Source organism: Elephantulus edwardii, unplaced genomic scaffold (assembly GCF_000299155.1).
Source record: "Elephantulus edwardii isolate Elephantulus edwardi_28Jun2011 unplaced genomic scaffold, EleEdw1.0 scaffold00024, whole genome shotgun sequence".
NCBI classification, from domain to species: Eukaryota; Metazoa; Chordata; class Mammalia; order Macroscelidea; family Macroscelididae; genus Elephantulus; species Elephantulus edwardii.
The window spans coordinates 11,508,443-11,525,308 of record NW_006399774.1 but is presented as its reverse complement, the minus strand read 5'-3'; the positions used below and the strand labels follow the sequence as shown (position 1 = coordinate 11,525,308).

The 16,866-nt window shown below is 46.9% G+C and overlaps 1 protein-coding gene across 1 annotated transcript in view; it reads right to left on the bottom strand.

Moving 5' to 3' along the window:
• SNX9 (sorting nexin 9) overlaps nucleotides 1-16,866 on the bottom strand; it is a 110,260-nt gene that overhangs the window by 49,185 nt on the left and 44,209 nt on the right. The window contains exons 5-7 of the mRNA XM_006882811.1: nucleotides 10,767-10,853; nucleotides 5,649-5,723; nucleotides 3,552-3,677 (exon numbers count right to left, since the gene is read on the bottom strand). Coding sequence (XP_006882873.1) covers nucleotides 3,552-3,677; nucleotides 5,649-5,723; nucleotides 10,767-10,853 — 288 coding nt within the window. The remainder of the gene's footprint in view (nucleotides 1-3,551; nucleotides 3,678-5,648; nucleotides 5,724-10,766; nucleotides 10,854-16,866) is intronic.

Sequence of the window (16,866 nt, the reverse complement as noted above, 5' to 3'; positions counted from 1 at the left end):
TGCTACCAAACCAGGAAACACAACTAGAATCATAAATAACCAGAATAGAATAAAGCTCTAAAGACGCCCATGAAAGGCCACAGCAACCACTGCCCACCATAACTTTTCTCTCCCGTCTCTTGTGAATATTTAAACACATGTGAGTCACGCTAGAAGGCGGAGGGGGAAGAGAAAGCAAGTACCAACTGCTTCCAATTCCTGAGAAAATGGCAGAGTTTCTGACAAAGATTTAATTTTTTCTTCTCAAAGGAGCCATCTGACATTAGCTGTAATATCCCTAGTGCAATGGCCTCTTCTAAACCCGGCCTGCACATCTGGCACTTCTCTGTTGATGTGCTGTTCCAGTGGTTTTTGGCTAATTTTCAACAGGATCTTGCTTGCATGGGATGATAATGATATTGTTCGATAATTTCTGCACTCTGGTGTTACATACCCTCAAATCGGAACAGATTCCAGTGCGTTTCCAGGGGCTGTAAATGCCACGGGAGGAAAATGTCCATCTCACCCATGTGGGGAGAAAGCCTGCGGATGCTGAGTGAGGAACGTGTGCAGGGAGTGGCTGAGAGAGGCCAGCACGGGCAGTGGCACATGGACCTTAGCTGCCCTGAGACACGAGTGAGTCCCCAACACAGCTCTGTCCCCAGTGATGGGGCACGATGCCAGAGTAACTAGAAAACGGTGAAGTCAGCCCTGGAACAAAAATGCTTCCTCAGTGCCATTCAGAAGATGAAGGAATCGGCAAACTTGAGACGTCATTGAAAAAGAAACCACTCCCTGAAGGTCACCTGGTGTCTCAAGCAGGAGGGACATCTGTCACGGTATTTATGAAACTCGTTATAATCCCGGCCTGTTTGAATTCCTCCCGTAGCCAGATAACACAGCTCACAGAAGGCTGATAAAATTATTTTTAAATACTTTGACATGCTCACATCCATTCATTACAGTCATGCTTCATGCTTCCTGCACTTTGTTACGTCTAGCTTCAGTTCCTTTTCTTTCATTCCTTTCAAAGGATCTGATTAGATTTAATGTCAGGCTGGGTTAGTAATGGCCAGCTTTTTTCCTTTCTGTTAAATGAGAAGCTGGTTATGTTACTTTCTAAATGACCTGCAAAGAAAACAACGCAGACTTGACACAAACTAGTTTACATTTCTACATTTAAAAATAGAGGAAGCCTGACGGAATAAGCTATGAAGCTGGTTTTGAGTTTGTAATCACTCGGTAAGTGTGCCAAACTCTCCTCAGATGAGGCCTCAAGTTGCTGCTGTTAGCTGCTGCCAAGTGGAACTCACGGTGACCCCGTGACAACCGACTCGAATCCTGTCCTCTCCTGGTGCCCTCATCGTCTTCGCCATCCTTGAGGGCTGAAGCCGGCCCCTGAATTAAACTGAGTATTTTTAGCCATCATTTATTCCTTGATGACTCCTTTGATGATCACTTCAGTAGCATTCCCTCTGATGAAACTGTTGTCTTTTATTTAATGTCAAGTTCATTTCACTGTGATTTTACATAATGCATCAAATTCCAACTTCCAAACCTTAAAATTGGACATTTGGTAATACCTAGAGACATTATGAATTCTGTTGTGGCCTAATGGTAAGGCGCTACACTGCCCACCTGAAGGTACCTGGTTCGAATCCACTAGTTAGTTGCTCCACGGGAGAAATATGGGCAGTCTCTTCCCATGTGATTAACTGCCTCTGGAAAGCAGCTGAGGGTCAGCTGTGGGTTATACATGACTGTATAACAGTAACAAGAGACATTATTAAGGAGCACTGGAGCTCTAGTGGGTAAGGAGCTGCACTGTCAATCCCAAGATGGGCAGTTCAAATCTCCCAGTGGCTCTGAGAGTGAAAGATGGGCAATCTTCCCCCGGGAGATTTACAGTCTCTGGAAACCCACTCGAGGGTCAGAGAAGAGTGACTTCTGACTTGACAGCAACGAGTGCGTGAGACTGGTGGTAGTTCTCAACTGGGACTGCTACTGGCATGCAGACGTCCTGGTGGCCTAGTGGTAAGGAATTGTGCTGCCAACCCAAAGGCACATGGTTCAAATCCACCAGCTACTCCCCTGCAGAAAGATATACTAATCTCTTCCCATGGCACAAAGCAACAACTGGCATCTAGTCCAGAGGCCAGGGGTGCTCTTAACCGCCCTCTAATTCACAGACAGATGCCAAGAAGGAAGACTTACATGGCCCCGAACGTCAGTGGTGTCCAGGCCATCCCTCTCACGTATGAGTACTATTTCCTCTCATGTTATGATGAGTAATCTTTAACTAGGGAGCTCTCGTGTTCTCGTGGTAAGAAGCTGCACTGTAATCTCAAAGGCATGTGGTTCGAATCCACCAGCTGCTCCACGGGAGAAGGACGGGCAGTCTCCTCCTGTGTGATTTTAACTGCCTCTGAAAACCTGCTGGAGGGTCAGCTACAGGTTGCTTCCGACTCTATAGTACACAACAACAACAACAACAATAACAACAGCACCAATCTCTGACACTGATCAATCTTCTTGAGTATTTCCACTACCCACTGCTGGTAACGACCCTCCGGTGGGTTTCTGAGGCTGGGCGTCTTTAGAGGAGGACACTATGCACCTTTCTCCCGCTCAGCAGCTGGGGGATTTGAACTGCTGATCTTCGAGTTGGCAGCCAGATACATTACGTATGGCACCACCACAGCTCCTCTAAGTAGCACAGTGTAACAAAATAAGAGGAAAATGTTCAAGCAGAGGACCTCCTTACCTCTGAATTTCAAATATCTGGGTCAGACTAATTTGTAATCCAGGCTGTCTATGAAAAGCATTTGAAAACATATAAATGCCACAGTTAATACACGGCATAAGTTTTTGATAAATTCCTGGAGGGTTAAGATCTAATAGAGATATTCTGTAAGCAAAGACTCATAAGTGATTTGATTATTCGGCTGAGAATCATTTAAAACCTTTCATGCTATTTAAAAAGATCAAGAAAGAATTCTCAGGTCTGTTCTCTGAATATAATAACACTGTGATATCCATCTACTCAATTTTCTTCCGGAAACCAACCCTGGATAATTACACAATAATGCAAGAAGGCAAATTCATCTCAGTGGGCTGGATTTGCATTCTATGGAAAGGAATTAGAAGTCAAACGTGAGTGTACTTTCTTCCCCTTCTCCCACTCCCCTGCGCTTTCCTGAAGCGATGCTGAATGCCTGCCTCCTGCTGGCTGCGTGTCCTCACGTGTGCTGCCCTGACCTGAGAGATGGGGGCTCCGGGCCAGAGGGCACGACGACCCCCTCTCCTCCCACGCCCTGAGAGGGTGTCTGTGCTCAAACCACGCCAGGGTTACACAGCTCTCAGCGAGCACACACCTCTCCCCCACGGTCAGTGGCAATGGAACCAGCCTCCATGCAGGAGCAGCAGGCACGGTCTCGGTTAAGAGCCAACAGAAACTCCACACCAACACCTATCAGGCACCAGGATTAGGAATCGAAAGCCAAGAGCGGTAATAGAAGACGCAGGCTATGAGCTCAGCTCCCGCCTTGCCAGACGGGGGCCACGGGACTCACCTGATTGTTACTGGTGGCCGCGGACGCATTGGCTTGAGCTGTGCTGGCCGAGAGCGAGTCAAGGAAGGCTTGGTCAGCCACGGAATTCCCACAAGAGAATGGATCTTTTCCATCAGCTGGTAAAATCTGAGTATGAAGAGGAATGACCATTACTGTGAATCTTTGGAGGTTATTTCAGAATCAGGGTCAACTACTGTGACAAGGTTTCAGTCTATAAAAGCACCTCTAAGAGGATGAACCAGGCTGCTCCTTGGAGGCAAGGATTCTGAAGCTCGTCTGACATACTCTGGGCATGTTACAAAGAGGAACCAGTTCTTGGAGAGGGACGTCATGCTTCGGAGGGTGGAGGGAAAGTGCAAGGAAAGAAGACCCTGGATGAGATGGATTGATTCAGTGACTGGGGTAATGGGGGTGGGTGTGTCCGAGGCAATGAAGTTGGCTCAGGATAGAGCAGGGTTCAGGGCTGTTGTACACAGGGTCGCTATGAGTCAGAGGTGACTCGACCACACATAACAACAACAACAACAAGAACCTCGGCAATAATGATGTTCCTCTGTAAACACGCAGATTTCTAGAAAGTGCTGTCAGTGCTACTACTGACCTCACTGTTCAGGTTTTTGTCCTCATGTCGATTTTCTGACTATTGAGTACACAGTGTGCACAGCCAACCTGGGAAGGGAGCAAAGGTCTGGGGACGGCAGCTGGGGACTAAGAGGCTTCTGACATGTAAGACACTGCATGAACTGTGTGTGTCTTCCTGAGAAGGTCTACAGACTTCATCAAATCCTCAAAGGGCTCATGAACCTCTATGCCTTGCTGTTAAGAGATACCAGGGTCATCCTAGTCTGCTGGTGGCCCCTGCCAACCGCCCTCCCAGGGGCTTTCTCCTGTTTCTACGGTGAATTAGAGGCAGCTTTAGTTTTGCGCTCGCTCCAGTCTGAGAGGAGCTCACCAGCACCCAGTGCATCAGTTCTGGGAGACTTATTGCCCCAGGGACAGTTAGGTGCACCTGACCTGAGCCTCGGTATTTCCAAATGCCTCAGAAGCACGTCAAGGCTGGATGGTGAATCTGGAAAACTGAGGCAGAACTGATGCCTCTGAATTATGGTGCCGGGGCACGGAATATCCCACGGACTTCCAGAAGAGCAAACAGATGTGTTCCGTGCTGCCAGAGTGCTCCTTAGATGCAAGGACGGTGAGACGTCACCTCACGCATGTGGACGTTAGGAAGGGCCGATCCCTGAAGATGGGATGCTTGGGAAAGCAGAGGGCCAGCAAGAGAGGGCAAGACCTTTAAGGAGACGGATGGGCAAAAGGGGCTTCAGGAAGACTGAAGCAGGACTGGGCAGTTCCTTCTGCTGCGCCCCACTGGTGGCCAGCAGGGGGCGCCTGGAGGCCGGCTCAGGTGGAGTCAGGGCACCTCCAGGAAGCAGGTAACAACCATCCTACCACCTGCCAGGTTGGTCGCCAGGTGCCAGTGGTGTCAGTTCCCACTTGGCTACGTAAACACAACAAAGGCCTGCCAAGCCTGCACCATCCCCAGTAACAACCGGCTTGAGCCCACTGCTGCATCTCAGACCCTCTACCTCACAATAGAGCTGAAACCCGTTAACAGCTCCTAAGCAGCTTATTCAAGATACTCTCCGTCGGGGGGAAAAGGACCAAGAAATGGGTCCCGAATTAGCAGAGGGAGAAGAAAAGTTTCCTAAACATTACTAATGAATTCTACAATATACAGCATTAAAGGGGGCACATCATCTGAGCAAAAGGCAAACAGGGACGTTTATTAGAGTAATTAAAAATTGTTATCTGTGGGGACAACTTAATCTGAAGATTTACCATCATGCTTTGGAACTTGAGTCTATAGGCAATGTTGTTTATTTCCTCCCCTTAATTTTATTTCAATATATTTGCTTTTAAAACTCCAACATGCTTTCCATATATCACCAACATATTTATTACTTTTCCAATGAAAATTATTGTATTAAAAAGATAATTTCCCCCTCTCAGCTGGACCCCTTAAGCCACGAGTTCATAAAGAGGCATCCAGCCCAGGGCGAGCCTAACAAACGGGTAGTGAGTGAGTGAAGTCCTTACTTCAACGTAGTCTGTGGGCACGAGGCCTCGCTCCCCTCTGCTGTTCTTGCCTTCCAGCCAGCCTCCGCCAACATCCTGAGAAAGCAGTGCAAAGACACACACGTCAGTCAGAACCTCCTGCAGAAATGCGGCTGTTGTACATGCAAACGCAATCAGTGCTAAGCTTCTGACTCCTACCAAGCTGACATTCTGGTCACAACTTTGAATTTGGAAGCTATTTATTCTCTTACTCCAGAAAATGGTAGCATCTTAAAAACAAGAAAAGTCAAGCTCCAACAGTAAGTGGCCTGCGGAGACTGCCTGGTGTCATGCTGCAGCCCACTCTGCCCGCTTCTCTTCTAGGGGGCTCATTACCGGAATGGCTTGTGGCTCCAGGTGAGAAGGCGGCGGCTCACTTGCCGTGGCCACACCAGGCTCTGGGTCCCCCAGGGCCAAGAGAGTGGCTGAATGTCCCAGCCTTAAGGTCCTGCACTGCAGCCTGCTCTCAGGAGACCTGGGCCACTACAAGGACACATCTGGGTAGGGAGATAGTTAGGGACGCAAGGCCTCATCTCCCTGTCAGAGCCCGTCATCTGCTGGGTTTTCACCAGTGGGAATGAGACCACTCAGCCCCATGGGGTGCCAGGTGAACAGAGACATGGGAGCCCCACTTCTGCTTGATCAGGTCAGCGGAGCCCCAGAAACTCTGAGCAGTGACAAATGGCCACTCTTGGGAACCTCTGAGTCCCAGCAGAAGCTCGTTGACCCACGGCTCCTGATCTCTTTCAGATGAGGGTTTACAACTTGGATGATTACACCAATGTTCACAGCAGCATTATTCACCATCACAAGAACATGGAAAAGGCCCAAATGTCCAACCACAAACGAATGGATTGAGGAATTATGGCACATTCACACAATGGAATACTATGCAGCACACAGGAACAATAACTGTAAATTATCACCTAACTTGGGAGGGACTGGAGAGCATTATGCTGAGTGAACTAACTCAGTCCCTCAAGGATAAATATTGTATAAAACCTTTATTGTAGAATGAGTATAAAGGTCCAGGAGGGGTGGGAGAGGCTGAAAGAAGAGGGATGTGGTGGATGTGCAGGGGGAGGAGGGGAGATTAATCATTGGGTTGAACAATTTGATGGAGGGGTGAGGGAAATTGAAAGAATTTGTATTCGAATTTTGTAAATAAACTAGTAGAGAGAGAGAAAAAAAAACACCAAAGAAAAAAACAAACAAAAAACCCCACTTGGGTGATGATGAGGAATTCTGCACCAGGACTCAATCTGTTCACTTTTCAATCTGTTCTTTCAGTCTAGACACTTTTTTGGCTAAAACAGTATGTTTTATTTCATTGTTCCAATAGGGCCCCAATTAGGTTAATAAATAGTGGGACCTGACTACTACATTCTTTTTTAAAAAAGAATCATTTAAGCCACACTGCCAGTTTTTTTAAGTTGTATTACTTTGTGTGTGTGGACCGTCAAATCGGATCTGACCGGTACAGGAGGAGACTGCCCCTCCTTCTCCAGCAGAGCGTCTGGTGGATTCGAACCGTGAGCCTCTGGGATTGCAGCGCAGCTTCTTGCACACTGCCAGTTTTTAACCTCACCAACAACTATACGACATTTACTCTTTATCAAAATAGGTAATAAAATCCAATCCAAAGTATTTACCTGGCTTTCTTCAAATAGTCTGAAATATTTTTTTCACACAAAAATGTTAGAGGTAGACAGATGAACTGTTACTTTTGCCTATGATTAAAAACAGAATTTACAAACTTCTATATAGCCGGGCCACAGACACGCTGTTGGGTAGATTTCACTGACTGGTGCAACCCGCTAACAGTGTCTGACAGCACGTCCACGGCCGTGACCTCTGAGGAGGCAGAAGGCTGCACCTTTCTCCCACGTGCTGACTGCAGGCTTGGAATTGTTCGCCTTTCCTTCAGCAGTTCAGTGCTCAACCCCTGTGCCCCCGGATCCCCTATTTGTGTACATTCCTGTTGTTGTTGTTGTGTACCACGGAGATAAAACTGACCCACAGCTGACCCTCCAGTGGGTTTCCAGAGGCAATTAACTGCACAGGAGGAGACTGTCCATCCTCCCCCCGCCGGAGCAGCCGGTGGCCTTGAATGGTGCATTGCACCGGGATTGCAGTGCAGCTTCATGCCACTACGTCACCTGAGCTCCCTACTGTATTTCCCTGCTGGCCTGCGGACCTCTGGCTCTGCATGTCCACTCACTGACACGTGTGAGCTGCAGGCCAGGCCGACTGCTCACTGTACCCTAAGAGCAACATCCAACTGGAAATGCACGCATCTCTCCCAGCTCCTTCCGACTCACAGCCCCTCTGAAATACGCCGTTCTCTCAGGCACAAGGCCCAAACCCCCGGCATGGTGGCCTTTTCTTGCCAAGCTACTCTATGAGCCTTGTCTGTTGGACAGTGTTACAGCATTATCATTAGTCTTGTTAGGTGTGACACAGCGGTACGATGATCATGTCTGAAGATGAATTCTGTTTCATCTTATGCTTCTAGATGATGTGTGTACAGGAGAGGGAAGCAGGAGAAACATGGATCACAGATGAGAACATGAGCCACAGACCCCGAAAACGGCCACCAAGCCCCCGCCCCCAGCGTTTCCAAGGCTGTGAATGTTCACGGAAGCAGATGCCACGCCTCTATCCCTGGAGCGGTTCGGGGATTCCAACCACTCACCTTTGTGGTTAGCAGCCAAGCACTTAACTGCTGTGCCACCAGGGCTGCAGAGGGGCTGTGGGTCGCTAATTACTGTTGATAATGGGATGGGCACAGAGGCAGTCACCAATCTACTGTCTCTACCACACTGTGTGTTCCAAACTTGTCAAGACACCAACGTCTGCGTGCCTGCCTCATGCCTGCACTCAGGAGAGCCCAGTCCGGGTGGGAGAGAGCAGGGAGTCTGCGGGGCTGAGGTGGGATCTGGAGGGCCTGGGAGGAGGAGGAAGAAGGAGGAGGAGAAAGAGGAAGAAGAAGGAGAGGAGGAGGAGGAGGAAGACGCACAGTCTGGCCAATGAGCTGAGCTGAGCTCTGGCCACGTGGATCACAGGGCAGTGGGAACAGAGCTCAGATGTCCAAGAGCCAAATCTGAGGATTGATTGGGTCACACAGTCAAACTTCGGATACACACAGATACAGAGTCTTCAGGGGAAAACAGGGAGAGCGCTTGAGGAAAATGTGACCGAGATGGAATTCCACGAGACAGCAACATTGTGGAGGTAGAAAAGATGAGAGCTCACAGAGCGCTAGCCAGGTGAACGGAGATGGACGGAGAGACAGACATTCTACAGCTGGATGCAAGGCACTGGGGTCCACTCGAGGGCTGGGGGCTGGAAGTACTCAGGAGGAGAAATGGACAGAGCACTCTGGAAAGACACGAGCCAGGTCAGGCCAAGCTCTCCACTTCTGTGCCCAAGGCGGCATCCACTTAAGGATGTGAGTGGCTGAAACAGGGACAGGACACAGACGAAACGCCAGGCTTGGTAGGGGCCAGTACCTGCCCAGGACAGCGAGCAGAAGGAGGCACCCAATAGGCCACCAAAGCAGCCCTGCCAGTGTGTTGGGGACAAGAGGAAGGCAAGGGACAGCGAGTAACGGGGCACAAATTGCTGCTGTTACAGCTGCAGGTGCTGTTGCTGGGATCGGCTCTGACTCAGTGGCCCTGCGTCCCGCAGGAGACCCTGCCCGATCCTGTACCAGCCTTGCAATCTCTGCCATGCACAGATTCCCTGTGTAGAACTTGATTCTTCCTCTGCGTAAGCTGAACTCACTGGAGTAGTTTTTCTGAAACGCCACTTGAAGAGGTTCTCCTTACCGTTCTGTTATAATCTGTACCCATTTATTCTCAGTAGCTATTGCAGGAGCTCCCCAGCCACTTTGAGGGAGAAAGACAGTCCCTCCCATGAAATTGACAGCCTCAGAAACCCGACGGAGGGTCACCCTGCGTTGGCACTGCCCAGTGGCAGTGGGCACAACACAGTCACATCTAAATGAGGTCAACTGTGTAAAAATGAAGGCAGGTATCACACAGAAATAATGAAAAAAACTACAGCCGCATCGTGGGGTAGGATGATTGGAGGGGGAAAAAAAATGACCATTATACTTGCCTCAGAGTTTCCTGGCAGCAAAGGCAAAAGAAAGAAAAGATATTCAACAGTCTATCAGGATTTTGTTTCATAAAAGGAAATAGGCCAAAGTCCCCAGAGAAAGAGCCTGGGATACAAGAGCACATGACGCGTAGGAGAGAACACAGCAGTGGAGTGTTCCACGAGCAGATCTGCCCGTAGTGGGGGGAGCACACCTGTGTACACAGGTAGGTGCGTGTGGACTCTTGGGAGATACATGTGGACATACATGTGTGTACATACACGTTTGAGCAAATCTTTGTGAACATGCTTGTCATACACAATTCTGTAAAAGCCATTTCCTTAGGAGGTAAGCTAACGAACTCCAAACACCCTGCTTTCTGATAATCTGATCTGATGTAAAGCTTAGAAAAGCAATGGTCCTCATGGCCACCGAGTCGGAACTGGCTCACGGCTGACCCTGCAGCGGGTTTTCAGAGGCTGTAAATTGCATGAGAGGAGTTTGCCCCGTCTTTCTCCTGAGGATTCAAACCTCCAGCCTTTGGATTGGCGACCTAACTTCCCACCCACTGCAAGAGTAAGTTTAAATCAACAAACTAAGAAATTTTGGCAAGTTGATGTCCTTTCTTCTGGAGACACAGTATCACAACGTCATGAAAAAGAACACAGAACTATATTCCTGGACAGCAGCAGAGCATTCAAAAGCCAGGATATGGAAAATGATTCAACATAATAAACAAAACTACAATAAAGACATTCCAAAATACAAGGATAACAGTACTCAACTATGTACTCAGCTATTGTTAGGAAAAGTCACTTTCCTCTGTGTTTATAGAAATAGTTTCTTATAATATTCAGAAAAACTTCAGAAGCAACAGGGGGAATAGTCATAGAGGTAAATTACCAACTTACTTAAAACAAACAAACAAACAAACAACATGGAATAATAAAATTAAGTGTCTGAGGCACAGTGTGATTTGAAAGGAAACGCCCCCTTACTGGATTTGTTATGGTGATGATTTCTCCTTCATTGACGGTCAGCTCATTATTTCCAGGTTCAGCGGCGAAATCATACATGACCCGCGCCTGTGGAGAGGAGAGAGGAAGAGGGGAGAAACAATATTACAGATGCTAAGTTGACAGAGACAACAAACCCCACGCCCTTCGGAGAGCTGTGCCCACAGTGACGGCTTCAGTGCTGAAGGAAAGACTTCTGGCTACTTCTCCCTCCACGCTTGGAAGTCAGGTCTGCAAACAGTAACTCAAAACACACCCAGTTCTTTCATGAAAAAGCCAGACACAGTGGCCCCGGCCCTGCTAGCGGGTTATTCCACGTACTCTCAAGGACTAACAAGATGTGCACACACACACTTGTCTTACGATTCATTTGCTTTCAGGTCCTTTGCTAACAAAACCCTCATTATTGAATATACCATGAATTGCTAGGAAAACGAAAAGGTTCATCCACGAGAGGGTTAAACCAGACTGCTCCTTGGAGGCCAGGATTCTGAAGCTTCGTCTGACATACTTTGGACATGTTACAAGGAGGGATCAGTCCTTGGAGAGGGACATCATTCTTGGGAGGGTGGAGGGACAGCTCAGGAGAGGAAATGGACTGATTCAGTGACTGGGGTAGTCAGGGTAGGTGTGTCAGAGACAATGAGATTGGCACAGGATAGAGCAGGGTTTAGAGCTGTTGTACATATGAGTTGCAGGTGACTTGACGGCACATAACAACAGCAACAACTCCTTAGCCAGAGCTCCTTGGGATGGATTTGGAGGGTATCATCTACATGAAGAAATTTGAGATTTGGATCAAAAGTTGTATTTGTACCCTTCTACTATAATCCTTCCTGCTATACTTGCATATAAATAATTGTGCGTATTGGTAAAAGAACTTCATCACTTGTGACTCAAATTTGTCCCATGAAGCACTGGAATGGATTGAATGGAGTCCTACCCCCAAATCCATAAAATGTTCACTGGACTGGGCCATGATTCTAGTGGTCAGGCAGTTATGAAATTATGTAAGCACTTCCTATGACCAGCCAATCATATGTGAGGACTTAGGGTGGGGTACATACAACACCTGCCTTTTATTCGGGGGACAGTCCTGCAACAACTTCCATCTCACCAAAGGAAACACACAAGCAGAGGCGGGTGGGGAGGGAGTTCTGTCCATCAACACAGAAGAACCGGGAGCAGAGTGCACCCTGTGGGCCTTCGTCCCTGAGCCGAGCAGCTCCTGGGTCCAGGGAAAACGATGTCAACACACCAAGAAATGTCACAGACACTGAAAGGGGACAAGGACTCTGCCCACCCACCCCGAGCTGACAGAAGCAACACTGCCCTGGGGCTGGTGCCCTAAGCTCTGAGAAGAAATTTCTGATTGTTAAATGTCACCCACTTGTGCCTGTTAAAGCATTATCAGAAAACGGAGATAGGCATCGACCCAGAAGTGGACCCTTTGGAATATTTTTCCATGTGTATGTGTTGCTGTGGTGTACCATCGAGTCAGAACCAAGCCACAGCTGACCCTCCAGCAGGTTTTCAGAGGCTGTAAATCACACATGGAGACTGTCCACCTTTCTCCGGCGGAGCAGCTGGTGGATTTGAACCATGTGCTTTCGGGGTCTCAGTGCAGTTCCTCACCACTAGGCCACCAGAGTTCCTTCTGTCTGTGTGGTACTGCTGTGTCATCTACTGTATTTTATGAACTTTTATAGTATGTAATACATGTTTAACAGCATGTAGTTTAGTCAATCTTAAATTCTAAATGGTCTTTCATGAACTTTCTTGCAGAAGTCTGCCTTAGAAGCTGAGGATCTGGAAAACATATGGTTTGTATGAAAAGCAATTGCTTATCCTAAAAGTCAAAGGCAGACAGGATTAATGGAGTTGCATCTGCAAGACAAATATTTACTGAAGGCTCACCATATGGTAAGCTTTGCGCTAGGCCTGTCAGCGCACGGCTGCCCTTTCTCCATGTTCACATGATGCCAGACGTTGTTCTTAGGAGGATCAAGAATTCTCATCTCATGAGAAACTAGGAAAAACCCCAAAACCAAGCACAAGTGAGTCATAATTGATCTTGGAATGATGGACTGATTGATAAGGACATGATAAACCAAACATAATAAAATGGTGTTTGTCCAAGCTGGATGGTGGGCTTATTGGGTTTAATGTAAAATTCTTACAACTTTTCAATATATTAGAAATTCAGCAAACTAAATGTTAAGGGAGAGATAAATCAGAGTTGGTTCCAAGTGCATCAATGAACCACTGTCCCCAAATCCCAAATTAAAATGGGAGGAAAAGACATGCAAGATTCTTAACAGGAGCAGGAGAGAAAATATCCAGGAATAAGCTTAAGAAATTGCTGGAGAACTCTCTCCTGTTTGGAAAAAACTTCCGCATGCTTCTAGAGGCAAAACCGGGAACAAACAGAGGATTAAAAAATGATCTGCAACTTGAAAGAACATGTTTTTTTAAATTTTTTTTAATGATTATTTTTTGTGTGTGGACCGTCAAATCGGATCTGATTAGTACAGGAGGAGACTGTCCCTCCTTCTCCAGCAGAGCATCTGGTGGATTAGAACCATGTACCTCTGGGACTACAGTGCAGCTTCTTGCCACTTGGCCACCAGGGCTCTCTTGAAAGAACATGTTTTTTTTGATGAAGTTTCCACGTCTTTCTATATAAATATTCAGAGCTATTTTAACTACAAAATTGATTTTATTCCTTTAAGAAAAAACCACCACCACTTTTATTGTAATTTGAGTAAAAGTTTTACAGAGTAGACTGGTTTTCCATCTACCACTCATACTCATTTTGCTTCATAACACTGATTACAATTCTCAAATGTTAACAGTACTATTCTGTGATGCGTGTTTCCATTTCTCTTTCTATCTGCTCCTCCCTCAAGAGCTGTACCTCTGTGCAAATGCTGCCTTTTTTGATCATGTACAGCAGACTGTTTTAATGGAGAATGTCCCTGGAATTATAGTTCCTCTTTTCATCATGGATTTGATGAACAATGGGATATTTAAAAACTAGTTTTAGTTTGTATTGTTATTAAGAGTGTTTTTAATGTTAATAGAATTTTAATTTTACTTGATAATAAACATATTAACATTAAAAAATTATTTGCAAAAACAGTCATAACAACTTCTCTTCCTCCTGTGTGAGGAGGGCCCCTTCCGATGTGACTTTGACACCCCTCTCACTGAGAAGGGAAGGTTGTATTTCCAGCTTGACTTTGCATCCATGTTTCTGCACTGGCCATAGAACAGTATGAAACAATATAAAAGTGACAAGAGCAAAGGCAGGAAAAATGCTTGCCCTCTGGCCCACCAGCTCCCTGCTGCCAGGAATATTCTGCTCCTGGGTTTGCCTCTGGACATGAAAGAATCACATGCAATGAGACTTGGGGCCCCCCCCGGCCATATCAGGGGAGGCCCCAGTGTGAGCCTTGATGGGTTGTACTGTGTCTCTCCAGGAGATACGCTGGTCTCCTGATGGCTAATGCCTGTGATATCACCTGTCTGGAGATATCAGCTAACATGAGGTCATCCTGGAGTAGTTCTTGTTAGGTGCCATCGAGCTGAGTATGACTCACAGTGACCCTGTGGACAACAGATCAGAACCCTGTCCTATCCTGGTCATCCTCATCTCTGACACACTGACGCCCACTGCTGTAGTCACTGTGTCCGGCCACCTGGCTTAGGGTCTCCCTCTCTTTGGCCGTCCGTCCCTCCACCTTTTCAAGCATGATGTTCCTCTCCAAGGAATAACCACTCCCAGCAATATACCCAAAATATGTGAGATGAAGTTTAACATTCCTTGCCTCCACAGAGCACTCAGAATGCACCTCCTCTAAGATGTAGCTGTTCTTTGCCACTCCATGGGGTACTGATTACTCTCCTCCAACACCACACTCCAAAAGCAGTAATTCTTCTGTCATTCTCATTCACTGTCCAACTCTCAGATGGGTATCAAGTGACTGAAAAGATCATGGCATGGCCTGTGTCGGGCATACCTTAGTCCTCAAACTGACATCATTGTTCCTCAGTAATTTAGAAAGGTCACTGACTGCAGACTCGCCCAGTGTAATACGTTTCCTGATCTCCTGACTGCTGGTACCAAGGGTACTGATTGTGGATCTAAGCAAGATGACATTTTTGAGAATTTCTAACCTCTCTCCAACTATCATGATGTTGTCTACCGGCCCAGAGGTGAGGATTTTTGTCTTTTTGATGCTGAGTTGCAATTCATCTTGAGGACTGTAGTCGCTGATCTTCTGCAGCAAGTGCTTCCAGTCCTCCCTCCACTCTTCTAGCAGGCGGGCAAGGTTGTGTCATCTGCGTAGGAATCCCATAGGGACGCAATGTGCGTCCACCAGCTGGTCCGCGGGAGAAGGATGGACAATGTCCTGTGGGGTTAACTGCCCCTGAAAACCCTCTGGAGGGTCAGCTAGGAGGTGGTTCCAACTTAACAGCACACAACAACACTGAAGTAGGGTGAGTCTTCAACACATCTGAATAACGTCTTTTGAAATGCCAGACATAAGTGCTCAGACTGCTGGCCTCCGTAACGGTGAGACAGCAGACTGCTGTTCTAACACGTCACCTGGCTTACACTGTTCTGTTATAGCCGCCCTGGACCAACACGCCATCCACTTCGGCCTCAGATGGGCTTTCCAGACCACAGCCTCTATCCACAGCCAGCTGCAGGAATCATCAGAAACAACAAATGTCTGCACTATTAAGTCACTATGTTTTGGGGTAGTTTGTCAAGCAATGAAAATAAATTAAATAAAAAGCCCATTAAGTCATTAAGTAAGACGTTCTACATAACAAAGAGCTCCGAGGGCCTGGTGGGTAGACAGTTTTGCTACCACGCCAAAGGTGGGTCATTTTAATCTGCGGCCCTCAGGACTGGTTTTAATTGTTTTTGCTCAAACATTCTTCTAGATCATACAGGCCTGGTCTGTCCATTTGCCATACAGAGGTAACTCGTGGCTGCTGTGACGCTAAACACTGTGACACTGATGTGTCAAATGAGATAATGGTCACCCATGGTGGACAGTGTTTGGTGGAGCTCCCCAATCAAAACAAGCTTGGAAGCAGGAGTGACATCTACTTCAGAAATAACTTGCCTCCAGAAACCCTATGAACTTGGACAAAGGATGAAAACTGTGCAAGTATTCAGGTCTTTCTTTCACAGGGTCGCTATGAGTAATCTACGACTCCACTTAACAACATTATCATCATAGGAGACCCATCATTTTCATTAATCCTAATAAAAATAATAACAAGACTTTCTTCCCCCTGAAACAGAAGAAATGTACCTTAAAATCTATCTGCACAAATAAATAAGAACAGCTTCCCTCGTCCCTGAGTTATCTTCACAAAGAACAACAACAAGAAGATAGAAATAGTTGAAGGTCTACAAAGCCATCTAGAAATGTCCGTGGGGACGTGTTAAAGCCCATCACACGCTGTGCTGGAGTCGACCCCAATGACTCCAGGGCAAGTAGCGACTGGAGAGGCTTGGTGTATCGTCAGAACAACTAAGCGGCCACCCGGGGTCAAACCTCATTCCTTACATCAAAGCCAATCGTCAAGTAGATCAAACATGTCAGAGTATTACTCACAACAGCAAGAACATGGAAACAGCCCAAATGCCCATCAACAAACGACTGGATTGAGAAACCACGGTACATGTGTGTGATGGAATACTATGTAGCACTCAGGAGCAACAATTTTTTTAAAAAAAATATGTAACATGAGAGAGGCTGGAGAGCATTATGCTGAGTGAACTAACTCAGTCTCACAAGACCATTATTGTAAAAGTAGAAGGATAACTAGTGAGATGTGTGCGGACATCCAAAGAAGGGGAGGGATCGGGGGGCCGAGGGGGGGAATTACGGGGGTCACGGTGTGTGCTGGGTGGAGGGAGGAGGTTAAGGAATTAGGAAGATCCAGCGAAGATGAGGTAAAAGCCGGTGGCACAGATCAACGGTGATTAATTTTATAAAACACAATGTACAGGAATGACTGTATGAAACACAATGTGAATGGAAAAAACACAATACAA